Consider the following 876-nt stretch of genomic DNA (forward strand, 5'->3'; position numbering starts at 1 on the left):
GATGCTCCAGTGGCCACAAACAACCCGGCTAGAAAAGTGCAAGAGGAGACTAAGGGCCGATTCCACCTCATCGGAGACCCACAGAACAATAACTGCTCCCTGGACATCAGAGATGCCAGGATGGCAGACACGGGATCATACTTCTTTAGGATCGTCAGAGGAACTTATGTGTTATATAATTTCAAATCTAACCCGCTGTCTTTGTATGTGACAGGTGAGGATTGAGGTCAAGGAGAGGCCACAGGGGAGGGTGGTCGTTCCCATGACAGGGATGGGGTGGGACCCCCTGCTCCTCATCCTGGGGGAGAATGAGGGGAACAGGATGCTGGAGCTGGCAGGGGATGAGTCAGCCTGACTGAGACAGAAACTGCTTTAGGGGACAGCTAGGGATCCCCAACACCAGGGCCTGCATCTCTCTCTCTCTCTCCCCAGCCCTGACACGAACACCCGACATACACATCCAGGGGACCCTCAAGTCTGGCCACCCCACCACCATATCTTGTAAGGTTCCATGGGCCTGTAACAGGGGGACACCCCCCACCTTCTCCTGGATTGGGGTTGCCGTCACGTCCCCGGGCGCCTGGATTGGGGTTGCCGTCACGTCCCTGGGCTCCAAGACTCCTTACTCCTCAGAGCTCACCCTCACCCCAGAGCCACATCACCACGGCACCAACCTCACCTGCAGAGCGACCTTCCCTGGAGCAGATGTGACCACGGAGAGCACCGTCCTGCTCAATGTGTCCTGTGAGTGCTGGGCAGGGACGCCTGTGTCCCTGAGGGCAGTGGGTGTTGGGGGAAGTGGGGCAGAGCCTGGGATACTGGCTGCTGCGTCCTGGAAGAAGGGGCTGGTGAGGAAGAGGACGCTAAACTCCACCT

The 876-nt window shown here is 58.2% G+C and overlaps 1 protein-coding gene across 1 annotated transcript in view; it reads left to right on the forward strand.

Annotated features, from left to right (window-relative positions):
• LOC111821474 (sialic acid-binding Ig-like lectin 8) overlaps positions 1–876 on the forward strand; it is a 68,540-nt gene that overhangs the window by 54,151 nt on the left and 13,513 nt on the right. Inside the window, exons 8-9 of the mRNA XM_023736210.1 lie at positions 6–214; positions 433–744. Coding sequence (XP_023591978.1) covers positions 6–214; positions 433–744 — 521 coding nt within the window. The remainder of the gene's footprint in view (positions 1–5; positions 215–432; positions 745–876) is intronic.

The sequence above is a fragment of the Trichechus manatus genome, unplaced genomic scaffold (genome assembly GCF_000243295.1).
Source record: "Trichechus manatus latirostris isolate Lorelei unplaced genomic scaffold, TriManLat1.0 scaffold00087, whole genome shotgun sequence".
NCBI lineage: Eukaryota > Metazoa > Chordata > Mammalia > Sirenia > Trichechidae > Trichechus > Trichechus manatus.